General features: G+C 48.2%; 1 protein-coding gene across 4 annotated transcripts in view; it reads left to right on the forward strand.

The window, feature by feature from the left end:
• Positions 1-17,385, forward strand: part of RYR1 (ryanodine receptor 1) — a 158,463-nt gene that overhangs the window by 116,508 nt on the left and 24,570 nt on the right. For all 4 annotated transcript variants that reach the window (XM_009435534.3, XM_009435535.5, XM_009435536.5 and 1 more), the window contains 2 exons: positions 1,575-1,762; positions 15,366-15,707. In XM_009435534.3, the coding sequence (XP_009433809.2) occupies positions 1,575-1,762; positions 15,366-15,707 (530 nt within the window). The remainder of the gene's footprint in view (positions 1-1,574; positions 1,763-15,365; positions 15,708-17,385) is intronic.

The raw sequence follows: 17,385 nt of genomic DNA on the forward strand, positions 1-17,385 counted from the left end.
ATGTGGATATATTAGGATCCCTTTTTTTTTTTTTTTTTCTTTTCTGAGATGGAGTCTCGCTCTGCCGCTCAGGCTGGAGGTGCGGTGGCGTGATCTCGGCTCACTGCAAGCTCCGCCTCCCAGGTTCACGCCATTCTCCTGCCTTGGCCTCCCCAGTAGCTGGGACTACAGGCGCCCGCCACCAGACCTGGCTAATTTTTTTTTTTTTTTTTTTTTTGTATTTTTAGTAGAGACGGGGTTTCACCATGTTGGTCAGGATGGTCTGGATCTCCTGACTTCGTGATCCTCCCGCCTCAGCCTCCTAAAGTGCTGGGATTACAGGCGTGAGCCACCACGCCCGGCTAGGATCCCTTACGCTATTCTTGCAGCTTTTATATCAATGTGAAATTATAACACTTTTTTTTTTGAGACGGAGTCACGCTCTGTTGCCCAGGCTGGAGTGCAGTGGCGTGATCTCGGCTCACTGCACCCTCCGCCTCCCGGGTTCAAGCGATTCTCCTGCCTCAGCCTCCTGAGTAGCTGGGATTACAGGCACACGACACCACGTCCGGCTAATTTTTGTATTTTTAGTAGAGATGGGGATTTCACCATGTTGGTCAGGCTGGTCTCGAACTCCTGACCTCGTGATCCACCTGCCTCGGCCTCCCAAAGTGCTGGGATTACAGACGTGAGCCACTGCGCCCAGCCTACATTAAAATTTAAAAATTACAAAAATAAACTGGAGCCAAGCTTCAGCTGCTGCCTTTAGAGGGAGTGTGGGATCGCACTTTGCCAATCTCCACCTCTCCTTGCTGCTTACCACTGGCTAGCCTCAGTCTTCTGTGGACACTCCTGACTGTGTGTACTGGTGGAAGTTTTAGCTGTGTAAGCCCTGAGGTCATGCAGCTCTGAGTTCAAATCCATTCTCCCCACTTTACTGGCTATGTAACTTTGAGTGCATGACTTTCTCTATGTCTCAGTTTCTCTTCCTAAAAGTAGAGTCACACACTTCCCTTTTTGTGTGATTGTGCCAGGGTAGCATTTGGCACCTACCTTTAGCGTACGTCATCATTATCTTTTTTTTTTTTTTTTTTTTGAGACAGAGTCTCACTCCATCACCCAGGCTGGAGTGCAGTGGCACGATCTCAGCTCTGCAACCTCCGCCTCCCAGGTTCAAGCAATTCTCGTGCCTCAGCCTCCCAAGTAGCTGGAATTACAAGCACATGCCACCACGCCCAGATGATTTTGTATTTTTAATAGAGACGGGGTTTCACCATGTTGGCCAGGCTGGTCTCAAACTCCTGGCCTCAAGTGATCCACCCACCTCGGTCTCCCAAAGTGCTGGGATTACAGGTGTGAGCCACCACGCCCGACCTGACATCATTAGCTTTACTGGGGGAGGTGGGCAAAGGCAGGATCAGCCAGGTTGGCACAGGAGGCTGACGCAGGTCAGGAAGGGACCTGTGGAGGGGAGGCTGTGGCTGGCCAGGGACACTCCAGCAGCGTGGTGGCTCCTGGGCTGGAAAGAGAGGCAAGCCTGGTGGGGCCCCAGAAGGGAGTGTTCACCGGCCACACTGACCTGGGGCTGCCTGCAGGGAACGTGGTGAACGGCATGATCGCCCGGCAGATGGTGGACATGCTCGTGGAATCCTCATCCAATGTGGAGATGATCCTCAAGTTCTTCGACATGTTCCTGAAACTCAAGGACATTGTGGGCTCTGAAGCCTTCCAGGACTACGTAACGGATCCCCGTGGCCTCATCTCCAAGAAGGACTTCCAGAAGGTGGGTGTGGGGCATCGTGTGGGCCCAGGACTTGGGTGGGGTTGCCAAGGGCCAGCCATACCCTTCTGGCTGCCTGCCTCAGGCAAGAGACATCTCTGCAAGCCTCACTTTCCTTGTTTGTAAAATGAGGATAAAACAGTCCTTGGGTTATATGTATTCTGTTTTATTTCATTTTAGAGACAAGGTCTTTCTCTGTTGCCCAGGCTGGAGTGCAGTGGCGTGATCATAGCTCACTGCAGCCTTGACCTCCTGGCTTAAGCAATCCTCCCACCTCATCCTCCTGAGTAGTTGGGACTACGGGTGTGTGACATCATGCCTGGCTAATTTTTAAGTTTATTTTTTGTAGAGATGTGGTCTCACTACATTGCCCAGGCTCCTCTTGAACTCTTGGGCTCCAATGATTCTCCTACCTTGGCCTCCCAAAGTGCTGGGATTATAGGCATGAGCCACCTTGCTCAGCCCCCTTGGGTTATTTTGAGGATGAAATGCATTAACACAAATGAGAATCGTTATTACTGTTATCTTTATTGATAGTCATAACATTATCATTATTGTGAATAGGCATCAGTTATTCCATCAATAAACATTGGCTGGCTTTCTTCTCTGTGTAGGGCCTGTGGTGACACTATTGACGCATCAATGACCAAGATAGACACAGCCCGTGCTTTCATGGGTTTATAGTCTAATGGGGGAGGCAGTCACTAACTAGACCATTCCAAGTCTAAATAATGAGGCTGCTAGGAGGGAAGTACTGGAACATCCTTATTCAGAAACCCACTCCTCCTCCTCTAACCACCTCTCCCATCCTAACTCTCCATCTTTTCTTCTGAGCCTCAGTTTCCTACTCTGTAAAATGGGGATAGGATAATCACATTAACCACTAACTATTGGCAGTGTGCGGTGGTTCATGCCTATAATCCCAGCAATTTGGGAGGCCGAGGTGGGAGGATCGCTTGAGCCCAAGAGTTCGAGATCAGCCTGGGCAACCTAGTGAAACCCTGTATCTATAAAAATAAAAATAAAACAACTATTAACTATTGTGAGGATGGGCAGTGCGGGCAGTACCTGGAATATGGTGAGTCCTCAAGAGATGTTAGCTGCTATTACTACTCCCTGATCTTTACTGTTACCATTTTGTTAACTTTTTATTTTGAAATAACTTCAGGTTTATAGAGATGTTGCAAGAACAGCACATAGAATTTCTGAGTACCTTTCACCCACATTGCCCAAATGTTTTCTATTTACTATTTACTCCATCATGATTTCCCTTTCCTTTCCTTTTTTTTTTTTTTTTTTTTGAGACGGAGTTTTGCTCTTGTTGCCCAGGCTGGAGTGCAGTGGTGCGATCTCAGCTCAGTGCAACCTCCGCCTCCTGGGTTCGAGCGATTCTCCTGCCTCAGCCTCCTGAGTAGCTGGGATTACAGGCATGCACCACCATGCCCGGCTAAATTTGTGTGTGTGTGTGTGTGTGTGTGTGTGTGTGTGTGTGTGTGTGTGTGTTTTGTATTTTTAGTAGAGACGGGATTTCACCATGTTGGCCAGGCTGGTCTTGAACTCCTGGCCTCAAGTGATCTGCCTGCCTCGGCCTCCCAAAGTGCTGGGATTACAAGCATGAGCCACCTCGCCTAGCCAATTTCCCTTTACTTTGAAACACTTCAGCGTGTATCTCCTGAGAACAAATTCATTCTCCTACCTAACCACAGGACAATTATGCTAATCAGGAAATTAACATTGGCACAATGCTGCTATCTAATCCTAGACCTTATTCAATTTCCCTTGTTGAAGAAATTTCTTTTGTCAATGTCTTTTCTTTGCCAACCCAGAACCAGGGATTGCATTTAGGTGTTCTGTCTGCTTTCCTCCTTCAGTCTGGAACTGTGCCTGGGTCTGTCTTTATCTTTCCTGACACGTTTGAAGAATGCAGGCAAACTGTTTTGTAAAATGTCGTTCAGTGTGGGTTTGTGGGTTTGTCTGAGTTTTCATCATTATTAGACTAGGGTTATGCATTTTTTGCAGGAATATCAGAGAAGTGATGTGTCCTCAGTGTAATGTATTAGGAGGCACATGTGGTTTCATCCCATTACTGTTTAGTTTCTTATTTATTTGTTTTTAGAGTCAGAGTCTTGCTCTATTGCCCCGGCTGGAGTGCAGTCAAACAATCCTAGCTCACTGCATCCTTGACCCCCTGGGCTCAGGCGATCCTCCTGCCTCAGCCACCCAAAGTGCTGGGATTACAGGTGTGAGTCACTGCACCTGGCCAATGTCTCTTCCCATTACTGTTGTTAACTTGGATGGCTTGGTTAACTCGGTGTTCACCAGGGGCTCCACGATGAAGTTACTGTTATTCCCTTTGGAATCAATAAGTGTCTCATAAGGATATACTTTGAGGCTATGTAAATATTCTGCTAACTCTGGGGTCAGCATCCATTGATGATTCTTGCCTGAAACAATTATTCGTCTAGTAGCTGACAAATGGTGGTTTTCTCATTTCGCCGTATGCTTTACCATCACTAGGCACCATTTTACTGTAAGAAAGAGTGTTTCCTTCTTGTCCATTTCATTTTCTCATTCATCCATTCATTTATATTAGTGTGGATTCACGGCTTTTTTTTTTTTTTTTTTTTTTTTTTTGAGACGGAGTGTTGCTCTTGTTGCCCAGGCTGGAGTGCAATGGTATGATCTTGGCTCACTGCAACCTCCGCCTCCTGGGTTCAGTGATTCTCCTGCCTCAGCCTCCCAAGTCGCTGGGATTACAGGTATGCACCACCATGCCTGGCTAATTTTGTATTTTTAGTAGAGACGGGGGTTTCACCATGTTGGTCAGGCTGGTCTCGAACTCCCGACCTCAAGTGATGGTCAGGCTGGTTTCAAATTCCCAACCTCAAGTGATCCGCCCGCCTCAGCCTCCCAGAGTGCTGGGATTACAGGTGTGAGCCACTGCACCTGGCCCATGGCTTCTTAGTCTATGGGTTGCAGCTGTGACTGGCCATCTGCACTTAGGTAAGCTCAGGGTTCCCTGAGTTAAAATCAAAGTGCCCCATGCCTTCCAGTTGTCCCCCAAGAGCGTCACTATGTCTCTCTGCTTCTCAGCCACGCCTTGCAAGAGTCATCTGCCCTTGATCATCCGTTCTCACCTCCCACTCCTTCCCTGATTCGGGGCTTGCCGGCTTCCATCCCTGTCAGGCTCCTGAAACTCCTCTGACCAAGATCATCAGTGACCTCTTTACCTCTGACTGTCCCCTCTGACTTGTCATCTTGGCAGCCTTTGTCACAGCTGGCCTTTTCCTTTCCCTCCCCAACCCTGAGGGGCAATGCCTGCTTCCCTGAACCTGAACCTGAGCCTCACATCCCTGGGACCCTGCCTCCCAGCCGATCCCTCATAGCCTCTTACCCTTCACTGTGCCTGAGCCCTCCACCTTCATGAAGAGCTCATAGTTACCATATTCTCACTCTGTGCCCTGCGTATAAATGAATTTGCTCATTTAGTCCTTACAGCAACCCTACATGGTCAAACATTTTTGTTTTGTTTTGCTTCTTTGAGACAGGGTCTTTCTCTATCAGTCAGTCTGGAGTGCAGTGGCGTGATCACAACTCACTGTAGCCTCCGCCTCCCAGGCTCAGGTGATCCTCCTACCTTAGCCTCCCAAGTAACTGGGACTCCAGGTGTGCACCACCATACCCGGCTAATTTTATTTATTTATTTATTTTAGAGACGGGGTTTGACATGTTGCCCTAGCTGGTCTTGAACTCCAGGACTGAAGCAATCAGCCCACCTCAGGCTCCCAAAGCGCTGGGATTACCAGCATAAGCTACTATGCCCAGCAGGACTGCTTTTTTTTTTTTTTTTTTTTTTTTGAGATGGAGGAGTCTCACTCTGTCACCAGGCTGGAGTGCAGTGATGTGATCTCGGCTCACTGCAAACTCCGCTTCCTGGGTTCAAGCGATTCTTCTGCCTTAGCTTCCCGAGTAGCTGGACTATAGGCATGCGCCACCACACCCAGCTAATTTTTGTATTTTTAGTAGAGACGGGTTTCACCATGTTGGCCAAGGTGGTCTCGATCTCTTGACCTCGTGATCCACCTGCCTCGGCCTCCCAAAGTGCTGGGATTACAGGCGTGAGCCACCGTGCCTGGCCAGGATTGCTTTTTATTCCCATTTTATGGATATGGAAACTGAGGCACAGGGAGATTAAACGGACATGCTTAAGGTCACCCATCTAATAAGTGACAAGGTTAGGGTTAGACCTCAGGCGGTCTGGCCTCAGAGTACACTGCCTCCAGATTCATCTGTTAATCTGGTCTAATCGATAGTCAGTGAGCACTTCCTGGGGGCTGGGCCCTGGCTGGGGGTCTCAGCCCTACTCTCGAGCCTGGCAGGTTTAGGGAGAGAGTCTGGGATGGCTACAAGAGAAGCAAAAAGCATTTGCAGGAGCTAAAGTACACATGATTCACAATTGATAATGAGTAATGATCTCTCCTGACTGGGGCTGCACAGATCACAGGGTTTAATGTCACCTACCTGACATTTTACAGCTCAACATCTGTTACACAAAGTTATAATCTGCAACTGGGAAAAGTGTATTCATTTTATTTTTTGAATATATAATTACTCACGATTTTAAAAATCAAAATATAGGCTGGGCACAGTGGCTCACGCCTGTAATCTCAACACTTTGGGAGGCCAAGGCATGCAGATCACTTGAGGTCAGGAGTTCAGGACCAGCCTGGGCAACATGGCGAACCTCCTCATCTCTACTAAAAATACAGAAATTAGCCAAGCATGGTGGCAGGTGCCTGTAATCCCGGCTACTCAGGAGGCTAAGGCAGGAGAATCCCTTGAGCCTGGGAGGCAGAGATTGCAGTGAGCTGAGATGGTGCCACTGCACTCCAGCCTGGGTGACAGAATGTGACTCCATATCAAAAAAAAAAAAAAAAAAATCAAAATATAGCCAGGTGCTGTGGCTCACACCAGTAATTCCAGCACTTTAGGAGGCCAAGGCAGGAGGATTGCTTGAGGCCAGGAGTTCAACACCAGCCTGGACAATATAGCAAGACCGCATTGCTAAAAAAAAAAATCAAAAAATTAGCTGGATGTGGAGGTGTGCACCTGTAGTCCCAGCTCCTCTGGAGGCTGACTGAGCTGGGAGGATCCTTTGAGCCCAGAAGGTCAAGGCTGCAGTGAGCCATGATTGTACCACTGCACTCCAGCCTGGGCAACAGAGCACAAGACTTTGTCTCAAAAAAACATTTATCAAAATATAGCAAGGCGTGAAGTGAGAAGTCTTACTCCTGCTCTTTTCCAATCCACTCTTCCCCACATCTACCATGGTAAAGCCCTTTCATTAGTTTCTTTTGTATCCTTCCATCATTTTTTAAGTGAAAATACAAACAGATATTTTTATCTTTCTCATTTTGTACATAATAGGTATAACATCACTGGTCTGCATTATTTAATAGCATATTCTGGAGATATAGGAAGCGTCCTCATTATTTTTTACAGGTGTCCAATATTCCACGCTATGTGTATATTATGGTTTATTTGCTATTCCTTGTTGATGGATACTGGCTTTATTCCCAATGTTTTGCTATACAACCCATGTTGCAGTCAGGACTGTCATGGATAGTTGCACCCATTGTGCACTGCACAAGGGTGTCATTTATACCACAGACATTTTACATTTGTACATGTTTTACTGCAGAGTTCCAGCAGATGGAGGGAAATGTGCTGAGGAAGGCTGTAGTATTTGGGCCTAAAGCAATGCTGGCTATAACAATTACTCTTGCTACACTTTGAGAGGCTGAGGCAGGTGGATCACCTGAGGTCAGGAGTTCGAGACCAGCCTGACCAACATGGTGAAATCCCATCTCTACTAAAAATACAAAAAAATAGCGGGCATGGTGGCATGCACCTGTAATCTGAGCTGCTTGGGAGGCTGAGGCAGGAGAATCATTTGAACCTGGGAGGTAGAGGTTGCAGTGAGCTGAGATCGCGCCGTTGCACTCCATCCTGGACAACAAAAGTGAAAGTCCATCTCAAAAAACAAACAAACAAAAATAATTACTCTTGTTATACAACATTCTGTAAATCATGTGTGGTTCATCTCAGAGGATAAACTTCCAGAAGTGGGATAGCTGGGTTAAAAGGTAAATGCATTTGTCATTCGGACAGACATTGCCCTCCATTTTTCTTTCTCATTAATATCATATGAGAGTGTGCCTGTCTCCCCACAGCCTCGCCACCAGACCGCACTGTCAAATCTTTGGATTTTTGCCAATCTGATAGGTGAAAAATGGTATTGCAGTGTAGTTTAAATTAAAAAAAAATTTTTTTTTTTGAGACAGAGTCTTGCTCTGTTGCCCAAAGTGGAGTGCAGTGGCATAATCTCAGCTCATTGCAACCTCTGCCTAACGGGTTGAAGTGATTCTCACGCCTCAGCCTCCCGAGTAGCTGGGATTACAGGCATGTGCCACCACACCCAGCTAATTTTTTGTATTTTTAGTAGAGACGGGGTTTCACCATGTTGGCCAGGCTGGTCTCAAACTCCTGACCTCAAGTGATCCACCCGCCTTGGCCTCCCAAAGTCCAGATGCTTTTTCTGCATTTCCATTCATATGAAAATCTGCATTAAAAAAATGTAGCATTGTGGCCAGGCTCAGTGGCTCACGCCTGTAATCCCAGCTCTCTGGGAGGCTGGGGCGGGCAGATCACTTGAGGTCAGGAGTTCGAGACCAGCCTGGCCAACATGATGAAACCCGTTCCTGCTACAAAATACAAAAATTACTTGGGCATGGTGGCATGCGCCTGTAATCCCAGCTACTTGGGAGGCTGAGGCAGAGAATTGCTTGAACCCGGGAGGTAGAGGTTGCAGTGAGCTGAGATTGCGCCACTGCACTCCTGCCTGGGCGACAGAACAAGACTCCGTCTCAAAAGAAAAAAAAAATAAGTAGCATTGTTCTATAATTTCCCAAGTTCTTCATGGTTGCCAGAGTTCTTGACAGTTTACAAATCACATCTTCATTGATGAAGTACTTTGTAGATTTCAAAACATCTACTATAGCTTGGAAGGCCCTTTCTGGTGTTTGAAATCACATTTTATTTATTTATTTATTTAAATGTTTAATTATGTTAACAGAGATGAGGTCTCCCTATGTTGCCCAGGCTGGTCTTGAACTCCTGGGTTTAAGGGATCCTCCTGCCTCAGCCTCCCAAAGCGCTGGGATTACAGGAATGAGTCACCTCACCCAACAGAAACCACATTTTAGGTTACTGATTTACTCCTGGTCAGTAAACAGTCTTGAGGTTATCTTCATTGTTTTCCTATCTGCAAATTTTATTTGTCCCTTAATTAAAACACTTCCTTTTTAAAGTGTCTTTACTGAAATAGAATGTACATACCATAAAATCCACCCATTTAAAATGTACAGTTCAGTGGTTTATAGTGTGTTCACAGAATTATGAAGCCATCCCTGCAATCTAATTTTAGAACGTTTTAATCATCCTTTGAAAACGAACCCCATACCCGTTAGCAGTCATTTCCCACTTCCCCCACCCCAGCCCCCAGTAACCACTGATCTTTCTGCCTCTATAGATTTGCCTATTCTGAACACTGCATATAAATGGTATCATAAAATATATATGGTCTTGGCCAGACACGGTGGCTCACGCCTGTAATCTCAGTACTTTGGGAGGTCCAAGAGAGTGGACTGTTTGAGTCCAGGTGTTTGAGAAGAGCCTGGGCAACGTGGCGAAACCCTGTCTCCACTAAAAATACAAAAAATTAGCCGAGTGTGGTGGCACATGCCTGTAGTCCTAGCTACTTGCGAGGCTGAGGTGGGAGGACCGAGAAGTTGAGGTTGCAGTGAGTCCTGAACACACCACTGCACTCCACTCCAGCCTGAGCAACAGAGTGAGACCCTGCCTCAAAAAAAAAAAAAAAAAAAAATGCATGTGTGTGTGCGCGCGTGTGTGTGTATGTGTGTGTGGCCTTAAAAGACGTTCCTTTTATTTAACAAACCACAATGTCATCACTCCTAACCCAAAATAAAACAGTACAAATAAAAAAGTAGTCACAGTCCTTTAAATCATCAAATATCTAGTGAGTGTGCAAATTTCCAAATCTCATAACTTTCATGTAACTATCAGGATTTTTTGTAGCTTCTTTAAATCAGAATCCAAACAAGGGCCACCCATTGCAATTGGCTGATACTTTTTAAAATCATCTTTCATCTCTTGCTTCCCCTCTATTATCTTTTCTTTTTCCTTGCAATTTATCTCCTGGAGATCCAGTCCTGCAGATCTTTACTGTCCAACACAAATACAATATGAGCAATATGTATATTTTTAAATTTTCTCCTTTTTTTTGAGACAGGGTCTCACTCTGTTGTCCAGGCTGGAGTGCAGTGGGGTGATCTCAGTTCACTGTAACCTCCACCTGTCAGGTTCAAGTGATTCTCCTGCCTCAGCCTCTTGAGTAGCTGGGATTACAGGCATGCGCCACCACACCTGGCTAATTTTTGTATTTTTAGTAGAGACAAGGTTTCGCCATGTTGGCCAGGGTAGTCCCAAACTCCTGGCCTAAAGTGATCTGCCCTCCTCACCCTCCGAAAGTGCTGGGATTACAGGCGTGAGTCACCATAATTTTAAATTTTCTAATAGCCATGTTTTTTAAAAAGTAAAAAGAGGACCAGGCATGGTGGCTCGTGTCTGTAATCCCAGCACTTTGGGAGGCCAAGGCGGGAGGATCACTTGAGGCCAGGAGTTTGAGCCAGCCTGGGTAACATAGCAAAACCCTATCTCTATAAAAACTTTAAAAAATAACCAGGTGTAGTAGTGCATATCTGTAGTCCCAGTTACTGGGGAGGCTGAGGCAGGAGGATCTCTTGAACCTCGGAGGTTAATGCTGCAGTGAGCCATGTTCATGGCACTGTACTTCAACCTGGGCAACAGAGCAAGACTCTGTTAAAAAAAAAAAAAAGTAAGATGAAACACTACACATAATCTAGTACACTCAGGATATTATTTCAACATGGAATCAATCCTGTTTATTTATTTATAGAGATGGGGTCTTGCCATGTTGCCCAGGCTGGTCTCAAACTCCTGTGCTCAAGCAATCCACCCTCCTCAGCCACCCAAGGTGCTGGGATTACAGGCAAGAGCCACTGTGCCTGGCCATAATCAATCTAAAAAATGATTAGCTCGACATTTTTCATTCTTTTTTCACACTAAGTCTATCAGTGGATAGTGCTGTCCTAGTTGTAGAGCTTCCCATAGTCTGGACCTGACCAATGCGTCCTTGTGGTGTCATTTCATGTGTTCCTGTGTCCCCTGGGTTTCCTCCAAAGTGGGACTCAGCCAAAGTTCGAGCAGATTCAGATTTGGGTGTAAGGAGTTTTTTAGCCAGAACCTTCCTATGTGGGGCTACTGTATACCTCCACCAGGAGGCACCTCCTTTCCAGATGCCAGCAGCTGTTTCTGCTCAACACTCAGACATATTCATTCATTCGAGATTGCAAAATGGCGATAGTCTCATTTCTTTTTTTTTTTTTTTTTTGTGACAGAGTCTCATTCTGTCACCCAGGCTGGAGTGCAGTGGCGTGCTCTCGGCTCACTGCAACCTCCGCCTCCCAGGTTCAAGCGATTCTCCTGCCTCAGCCTCCCAAAGTGCTGGGATTATAGGCGTGAGCCACGGCGCCCAGCCTCTTAGTTTTCATGATGCTTCCTTCATTTGACAAATGAGTATGAGTGCCTACTGTGTGTCAGGCACTGCCCTAGTCCTGAAGGTACAGCAGTGAACAAAACAGAGAGCCCACTGTGGGGGCTGATAGTCCAGTGGGAAGGGGCAGATGCAAATAACGAAATACACAAAGTAATTGCAGGTTATAATCTGTGGTCTGAAGGGCGTGGGAGTGAGCAGGGTGTGGTAAGCCCTGTAAACCGGCTGGTGGAGGAAGGCCTTCTGCAGGAGGGGACAGCGAAGCTGAGAGTTGAAAGATACCATATGAATCAGCGAGGCTGTGGTGTCCCAGGCAAAGGGGACAGTAAATGGAAAGGCTGAAAGATGGGAACAAGAGGGACAGAGAGCAGCCTGGGCAACATGGCAAAACCCTGTCCCTACAAAAAATACAAAAATTAGCTAGGCATCGTGGCCTATGCCTGAAGTCCCAGCTACTTGGGAGGCTGAGGCAAGAGAATCACTTGAACCCAGGAGGGGAAGGTTGCTGTGAGCCAAGATCGCGCCATTGCACTCCAGCCTGGGTGACAAGAGCGAAATTCTGTCTCAAAAAAAAGAATAAAAATACAAAAATTAGCTAGGCATGGTTGGTGCATGCCTGTATTCCCAGCTACTCGGGAGGCTGAGGCAGGAGAATCGCTTGAACCCGGGAGGCGGAGGTTGCAGTGAGCCGAGATTGCACCACTGCACTCCAGCATGGGCAACAGAGTGAGACTCTCTCAAAAATAAAATAAAATAATAAAATAAAATATAACATAAAATAAAATACTAGCCAGGCACGATGACTCATGCCTGTAATCTCGGTACTTTGGGAGGCTGAGGTGGGAGGATCGCTTGAGCTCAGGAGTTCAAGACCAGCCTAGGAAACATAATGAGACTTTGTCTCTACAAAAAAACTGTTTAAAAAATTAGCTGGGTATGGTGGTGCATGCCTGTGGTCCCAACTTGGAAGGCTAAGACGGGAGGATCACTTGAGCCCAGGAGGTCGAGGCTATGGCAAGCCATGATCACTCCATTACACTCCAGCCTAGGTAGTAGAGACAGACTTTGTCTCAAAAAATTAATAATAAAGTAAAACAACTAAAAGACTATAAGTAGACTGTAACACAAAGAAAGGATAAATGCCGGAGGGAATGGATAACGCATTAACCCTGATGTGAGTACGTATTGCATGCCTATATGAAAATAGTTCATCTACCCCATAAATAAATACAACTACTATGTACCCACAAAAATGAAAAATAAAAAGGCCTGGCTCATGCCTGTAATCCCAACACTTTGGGAGGCCAAGGCGGGCAGATCACTTGAGATCAGGAGTTCAAGACCAGCCTGGCCAACATGGCGAAACCCCATCTCTACTAAAAATACAAAAATTAGCTTGGCATGGTAGCACATGCCTGTAATCTCAGCTACTCAGAAGACTGAGGCAGGAGAATCGCTTGAACCCTGGAGGCAGAGGTTTCAGTGAGCCAAGATCACGCCACTGCACTCCAGCCTGGGTGACAGAGCAAGACTCTGTCTCAAAAAATAAAAATAATTTTTTTAAAAAATAGGCCGGTTGTGGCGGCTCACACGTGTAATCCCAGCACTTTGGGAGGCCCAGGCAGGCAGATTACCTGAGGTCAGGAGTTTGAGGCCAGCCTGGCCAACATGGCGAAACCCTGTCTCTACTAAAAATACAGAATTAGCCAGTGTGGTGGCACACGCCTGTAGTCCCAGCTACTCAGGAGGCTGAGACAGGAGAATCACTTGAACCCAGGAGGCAGAGGCTGCAGTGAGCCAAGATCGTGCCACTGCACTCTAGCCTGGGCAAGACAGAGCAAGACTCCGTCTCAATAAGTAAGTAAGTAAGTAAGTAAATAAATAAATAAATAAATAAAGGGATGGGCAATGAATGATGACAAAGAGAGATCAGCAAATCACAAGAGCAGAGTCTAGGAGTGAATGGAGGTGATAGTGTCCCAGGCCCCTGTGGAGAGGTGGGCTTTTTTTTTTTTTTTTTTTTTTTGAGACAGGGTCTCGCTCTTATTGCCCAGGCTAGGTGCAATGGCACAATCTTGGCTCACTGCAACATCCACCTCCCAGGTTCAAGCCATTCTTCTGCTTCAGCCTCTCAAGTAGCTGGGATTACAGGCACACACCATCATGCCTAACTAATTTTTGTATTTTTAGTAGAGACGGGGTTTCACCATGTTGTCCAGGCTGGTCTCGAACTCCTGACCTCAGGTGATCCACTCGCCTCGGCCTCCCAAAGTCCTGGGATTACGGGCATGAGCCACCACGCCTGGCCAGAGGTGGATTTTTGAGACAGACAGTGTCACACTGCTCATGATAGAGGGGGAGGCAAGCAGACGAGGTGAGGGCAGAAGGTGAGGGGTTCCGGTGTGATTATGTCTCCATGCTCTGTGGTTTCTAGAGCCCTTCATGATTTGCAAAGCATGTTACTCATTTAGAAAGCATTTTGCAAAGTTCTGGGGTTTTTACAAAGCACTTTTGAGAGCCAGAAAATTTTGCTTCTGTTCATACCCCAGAGCAACATTTCTCACACTGCATGCTGCTACCCATCTGTAGGTAATGAAATTAATTTAGCAATGCATAACTCGTGACCAGCATCTTTAGAAATAAAATAGAACACTGCAGAGTGTGCTACACAGCAAAGGTCAGAATTGTGTCATGAAGCCTTTTTTTTTTTTTTTTTTTTTTTTGAGTCACATTGTAAAATGTATTCTTATGGTGAGTGAGTGCGGTCAAGAACATTTTATGCTGCTCTAGAGAACCTCTTGCAAAAATGCATGGGCAATCAGCACAAGAATGTTCAAGAAAAGTGTTGTCTGTAAAGAAATCTGTGGGTGAACTTGGTGATTTATGCTTGTAATCCCAACACTTTGGGAGGCGGAGGAGGGCAAATCACCTGAGTTCAGGAGTTTGGGACAAGCCTGGGCAACATGGCAAAACCCCGTCTACAAAAAAATACAAAAATTCACCAGGCGCAGTGGCATGCACCTGTAGTCCTAGCTACTCAGGAGGCTGAAGCACGAGACTCATTTGACCCTGGGAGGTGGAGGCTGCAATGAGCTGAGATCGTGCCACTGCACCACTCCAGCCTGGGTGAAAGAGTGAGACCCTGTCTCAGAAAAAAAAAAAAAAAACACAAATCTGGAAGCAACCTACATTTCCATTAGCAGGATAACAGATAAAGAGTGTTATGGCTGGGCGCGGTGGCACACACCTGTCACCCCTGCACTTTGGGAGGGCGAGGCGGGTGGATCACCTGAGGACAGGAGTTCGAGACCAGCCTGGCCAACATGATGAAACCCTATCTCACTAAAAATACAAAAAATTAGCCAGGTGTGGTGGTGGGCACCTGTAATCCCAGCTGCTCAGGAGGCTGAGGCAGGAGAATCACTTGACCCTGGGAGGTGGAGGTTGCAGTGAGCTGAGATCATGCCACTGCACTCCAGCCTGGGAGACAAGAGCGAAACTCCGTCTCAAAAAAAAAAAAAAAAAAAAAAAACAAAGAAAAAGAAAAAAAAGCAAGTTTCAGCCGAGGTGGGAGGATCCCTTGAGCCCAGGAGTTTGAGACCAGCCTTGGCAACATAGGGAGACCTTATCTCTACAAAATAAAATTAAAATTAAAATTAGCCAGGTGTAGCGGTGTGTGCCTGTAGTCCCAGCTGCTCTGGATGCTGGGTACTTGAGCCCGGGGGTGGGGATGGGGACGAGAGGGGATGTCTTGAGGCTGGGTTGAGCTGTGATTGCGCCACTGCACTCCAGCCTGGGCGACACAGCGAGACCTTGTCTTAAAAAAAAAAAAAAAAGAGAGAGAATTGAGGCTCTCCAGGTCACCCCACTGACCTCCCTGCCCGCCCCCAGGCCATGGACAGCCAGAAGCAGTTCAGCGGTCCAGAAATCCAGTTCCTGCTTTCGTGCTCCGAAGCGGATGAGAACGAAATGATCAACTGCGAAGAGTTCGCCAACCGCTTCCAGGAGCCAGCACGCGACATCGGCTTCAACGTGGCGGTGCTGCTGACCAACCTGTCGGAGCATGTGCCGCATGACCCTCGCCTGCACAACTTCCTGGAGCTGGCCGAGAGCATCCTTGAGTACTTCCGCCCCTACCTGGGCCGCATCGAGATCATGGGCGCCTCACGCCGCATCGAGCGCATCTACTTCGAGATCTCAGAGACCAACCGCGCCCAGTGGGAGATGCCCCAGGTCAGGGAACCCGCGCGCGTGCAAGCTCGCCTCCTGGGGCTTCGGGCATGCGGGTGCTCACTTCCTGCACCCTCAGACCCCACGGGGGCTGTGCGTGCCTCGCATATCTGCCCTGCTCCAGCAAGCCCACGCCCACCCTTTTGTACACATTTTGTCCGGCTGCGCCCTTGCACATCCCTGGCTCGCCCCTGGCCACTTCTTGCGGACCTGGCCCACACAAGGATGCACACCCCTTGGGCATGAAGCAGGGTCAGTGTGTCCTGACTGTGGCTGCTCACACGCCATGCTTTCCCCTTACACGCACACCCTGGGAGGTCTGGCAGGCCCTTATAGCCCTGATGCAGCCCTACCCACACTCTCACCTCCTCGAACCTGCATGGCGACACACCCCTTGCTCACCTTCCCAGCAGCCCCCGGCGTGCCGTCTCTTGGTCCTGGCCCGCTCATGCTCACTCTTGTACATGCTCACCTTGGGGGCTCTGGGGTGCCCTGGCATGCTGACCCACCCTTCACCAGTCATCACGTTTGCCCCCAGATGCCTTCTGAAGTCCTAGCATATGTGTAGCCCAACTTATTCTGGGCCCACACGTGGGTGCACACCTCTTGCACACACACCCTGAGGATGCCAATGAGCCCTCCCAGAACCCTGGCATGCTTCATTTGTTCACTGCCCACTTGCCCTCACTGTAGCCCTGGCACAACCATGCTTACCCACGCACACTTGGGCCACAGTCTCAGGCTCACCCACAAGAGCCCTCAGACCTACTCTCTAATCTGACATGCCCTATCTCAGCTCCTCCTATGCCCAGCCCACAAATGCTTGAACACCCCTCACACACTCGCTTGCCCCAAGGGTACACTCACGTGGTCCCAGCATGTCCCCAGCAGAGCTGGCACACCTGGCTGACATATGGTTCCCCTCCCCATTCCCTCACACTCCCCACACGGCCCTGACACACCCTCACCTCATTCTCTTGCACACACACTTGCTTGTTGTTCCTCAGATGCCGCCACCCCTTCTTGTCTCACACACATAGCCCGGGAGGTTTGCGCACCCGTCACCTCCTTCATGAGTGGGCCCTTCATATGTCTCCTCAGGGGACACCAGCTCATGCACGCGGGCTCATGTCCCACACGGAGCCCTGTCCTCATGTTCTGGGAGCCAGTACACAAACTCTTGGCTCCCCTTCCCACATTCATGCCTGCCTCACGCACACTGCATAACTGCAGGCCCCTCTCACACTCATACTCCTCCTGTCCCCCCACAGAGTCCCAGGCCCTTGCACACCTGCCCCGTGTGCCCACGTCCACCGTGCACACTGAGCCTCTCGTGGTTGCACACTTTTGGCATCTTCCCATGCTGCCACGCCCTCCTTACTCCTGATCCCTCCCTGGCCCCCGGTGTCTCCTCACATACTCCGCAGGAACCCTTGAGATCTTGCACACTCATCTATGCCCCTCGGGGCCCCACTGCATACACAACCCCATCTGGCACACAAGTGGTTGCAGCATCCTGGCACCCAGGATGTCCGCACATCCCTGCCTCTGCAGGAAGCCCCTGTTCACCACGGCCCTTCCCACTCACTCTTTGCACGTGCTGGGGGAGCTCTGCCCTCCCCTCTTCCTCTGACCCTGCGTGCTCCCCACACAAACACTCTTTCCCTTAGTGCTATTCCTC

Source organism: Pan troglodytes, chromosome 20 (genome assembly GCF_028858775.2).
Source record: "Pan troglodytes isolate AG18354 chromosome 20, NHGRI_mPanTro3-v2.0_pri, whole genome shotgun sequence".
NCBI classification, from domain to species: domain Eukaryota; kingdom Metazoa; phylum Chordata; class Mammalia; order Primates; family Hominidae; genus Pan; species Pan troglodytes.